Source organism: Lipotes vexillifer, unplaced genomic scaffold (assembly GCF_000442215.2).
Source record: "Lipotes vexillifer unplaced genomic scaffold, Lipotes_vexillifer_v1.1 scaffold988, whole genome shotgun sequence".
Lineage (NCBI taxonomy): Eukaryota > Metazoa > Chordata > Mammalia > Artiodactyla > Lipotidae > Lipotes > Lipotes vexillifer.
The window spans coordinates 1,135,255-1,139,037 of record NW_006797916.1 but is presented as its reverse complement, the minus strand read 5'-3'; the positions used below and the strand labels follow the sequence as shown (position 1 = coordinate 1,139,037).

The 3,783-nt window shown below is 50.1% G+C and overlaps 1 protein-coding gene across 1 annotated transcript in view; it reads left to right on the top strand.

Moving 5' to 3' along the window:
- The window catches only part of LOC103086889 (olfactory receptor 6B2-like), a 21,153-nt gene extending 18,007 nt beyond the window's left edge, over window positions 1–3,146 (top strand). The window contains 2 exon segments of the mRNA XM_082931479.1: window positions 2,300–2,538; window positions 2,540–3,146. Of these exon segments, the coding sequence (XP_082787605.1) occupies window positions 2,300–2,538; window positions 2,540–3,146 (846 nt within the window).
- Window positions 3,147–3,783: the final 637 nt, after the last annotated feature.

Sequence of the window (3,783 nt, the reverse complement as noted above, 5' to 3'; positions counted from 1 at the left end):
AAAAAAAAAAAAAAAAAAAAAAAAAAAGAATCTACAACAAATGGTACTGAGATTTTTTTGGTTTTAAATTTTTATTGGAGTATAGTTGATTTACAGTGTTGTGTTAGTTTCAGGTGTACAGCAAAGTGATTCAGATAAATATATATATAATGTGTATATCCATATATCTATTCTTTTTCAGATTCTTTTCCATTATAGGTTATTACAAGATATTGAGTAGAGTTCCCTGTGCTATACAGTAAGTCCTTGTTGTTTACCTATTTTATATAAAGCAGTGTATATCTGTTAATCCCAAACTCCTAATTTATCCACCCCCCTTCCCCATTTGTAACCATAAGTTTGTTTTCTGTGTTGTCAGAGATTATTTATATATTAAAATAAACCACTTATTTGGGGATGACAAATGTATAAAATGTTTGGAATCGTTTTTAATCTAAGCCTTTCCACATCAGCTGGGCTGTCGTGTGATCATTTTAGTCGCTTTGCCAGCCTGGCAGCCTCCTTGCACTCCGAGCGGTGGCACGCTTGCTTGTCTGCCCTCCTAATGTGCTGCTGGGTGCTACTTGCTGGCTTTTTATCTGACTTTTGTAACTATAGTAAAAAAAAGAAAGAAAGAGAAAGAAAATTGGCATACAGTTCTCCTTTTGTGCAAAGGAATTTGCCACTTTGTGAAATGAATTGGGAAGAAATTCCCATGCCCTGTGACAGTTTACAAAACATGAGGAAGCCCTGCTCCTGGTATAAAGGGAAGGTTCGTGCTGCCGAAGCATCTGACGCCACCGGCTTTCTCTGAAGCAGCCCTAACAATTCTTGTGTTTATATTGTCGTGATGTTGAACTTTCTGACTTCACTTGTCAGTGTTCTCGGAAAGTGGTGACTTTGAGACTCTAACACTGACCATTGCATGACTGACTGCCTTTAGGAATTGCCTAGGCTCTTGGTGTGTCATTTTCCTCATCTGTAAAATGAAGCTATAAAAAGAACCACTGCGTAAATCTTTGCCTTTTCTTCTGGCCAATACTGTTTATTTTGTGAACTTTCATTTTATAGCCTGTTAGAATAGTGTCGGGGGGCAACCAGAAACTCTAACTGTCCATCTTAACAATTCCAAATTTCTAGCCCACACCCAAATGGGTTCACTTTTTTCTCTTGTTGACATCCCTCGGGAAGAGCCACAGCCTTGGTGTTTGAGGACCCGGTGTGTACTGGTGCTGCCGTGACCTTGGGTAAGTCGTTGAACTCTCCACTGTGAGCCTCCGATTTTCATCTGAAGAATGTGAGCCTTGTTCTCCCAAGGCCGTGGTGAGGATCACAGGGGGGATTTATGTGGATACACCTGACACTTGATAAGGGCTAGGTGCTCCTTTACGGCATTGAGGCTGGCTCTGGGGGACCCACCTGCAGGATGGAGAGAGCGTGCCGGAGCGGCCACCGGACTGCTCTGGAAACACTGCATGCAGGAGCCCTGTTTTCATGCCCCTTTCACTCCCCCATCACCCCTGTCGCGTGCTGGACAGGTGGCCTCTCCCTCAGCGACAGGCCCCTCGAGAACGTGCTGGACTCCTCCCCCCTGCTGCCCAGCCGCCCTCTGCCTCCTGTTTTCTCTCCTTCAGAATCGTGCTGACACCCCTCCCCTTGCTGATACGCCCTCTGGATCTTTTTGATGTTATGGGGTTTTATCTTTTTATTCCCTTACCATATTTTAAGGGGGCCTTGACATGGGCAAAGACAGACCCGTGGCCACTCTCCCCCCTTGGCCTGGGAGGCCGCTTCTGCTCCTGCAGACCCCCAGCCCTGTGGAGGGACCCCATGGGTCTGGGGGCTGGTTAAGCTGGCTGCCATACACCCCACCATCCCACGAGCCCTCGTGGTGTCCCTTCCTCTTGTACAATCATCTCTGAAACCAGGTGAAAGACCAAGCATCTACTAGTATAGATGACCCTGGTGGCGAAGGGCTGTGCGTCGTCATTGTTGTTAGATTCCTTGGGAAAGTCTGGGTTATAAGAGCAATTAGATGGTTTCAAGATTGCCTGGGGGAAGAAAAGGGCAGCGTATTCTGGAGCCCCACGGGTCGCCAGGAGACCTAGAGCCGCCATATTCAGTGGTAAAGGCTTAACTTGGAGACACTTTCTGCTCCCCTGCTGCTCCAGGAGCCAGCTGTCCCCTCCTTGGGCCAAAACTCACCCCCAGGCTGAGCTGTGCTTTCTTCCCCAGCCGCCCTCGGCCCTCATCTGGCACGAAGCTGGTTTGCAGCCCTGGGCTCCCCACACGGAAGGATGAGGGGAGAACGTGACCGAAGTCGGCACCTTCGTGCTGGTGGGCTTCCTCACGGCCCCCGGCTGCCTCCCTCTTTGCGCTGGTGGAGAACCTGGCCGTCATCCTCACCATCTGGGGCAGCTCCTCCCTCCACAGGCCCGTGCACTACTTTCCAGGCAACATGTCGTCCCTGGAGATCTGGTACGTGTCTGACATCATCCCTAAGATGCTGGACAGCTTCCTCCTGCAGCGGGGACACATCTCCTTCATCGGCTGCATGACTCTGCTTCAGCGCTCTGGTGAGCACTGCGTGTGTGCTCCTGGCCTCCAAGGCCTGCGACTGCTGAAACGCCATCGTGACCAAGGGGCTGTGCGTCCAGCTGGTGGCCGTCTCCTTCGTGAGTGGCTTCGCCATCTCTGTGATCAAGGTCTACTCTATCTCCAGCACCATGTTCTGTGGCTCCAACGTCCTGAAGCACGTCTTCTGTGACATCTCCCCCATCCTCAAGCTGGCCTGCACGGACTGCTCGACCGCCGAGCTGGTCGGCTTCGTCCTGACCTTCAGCATCCTGGTGTTGCCGCTCGTGGCCACCATGCTTTCCTACGGGCACATCACCCTGGCCGTCCTGCGCGTCCCCTCGGCCACGGGCCGTCGGCGAGCCTTCTCCACCTGCGCCTCCTACCTCACCGTGGTCGCCACCTTCTACACGGCCTTGATCTTTATGTACGTCTGGCCCCAGGCCATTGATTCCCGGAGCTCCAGCAAGCTCATCTCTGCTGTTTACACTGTCCTCACCCCAGTCATCAACCCGTTGATCTAGTGTCTGAGGAACAAAGAATTCAAGGGTGCTCTGAAAAAGGCTCTGGACTTAGGTCAACTTTCACAGTAGCACAACTAAATGTCCTATAATCTAATCTGTGGTGGTAATAAAAACAACACCTTATAGGACACTTCACTTCCTTTAATAGTGACAATTTATGTAATTAATTAGTTTATTTTTGGCTGTGCCACGCAGCTTGCAGGATGTTAGTTCCCCCACCAGGAATCGAACCCGCACCCTCAGCAGTGAAAGTGCAGAGTCCTAACCACTGGACCACTAGGGAATTCCCACTTTACGTTTTTTAAAGTAAATTTTTAAATGAAATTTAGCAAACCTACAAAACGGTGAATAAATAATAAGTCTTCATCTGGATTTGGTTTCACAAAAGAACCACACTTATGTCGCCAGCACCCAGATCAAGAGTCAGAAGCTACCCTCATGCCCCCGTCCCCAAGATTTCCACCATCCGGACTTCTAACACCAGATACTACTTTTTTTTGTTTGTTTGTTTTTTTGTTTTGGTTTTTGTTTTTGCGGTACGCGGGCCTCTCACTGTTGTGGCCTCTACCGTTGCGGAGCACAGGCTCCGGATGCGCAGGCTCAGTGGCCATGGCTCACGGGCCCAGCCGCTCCACGGCACGTGGGATCTTCCCGGACCGGGGCACGAACCCGTGTCCCCTGCATCGGCAGGCGGACTCTCAACCAC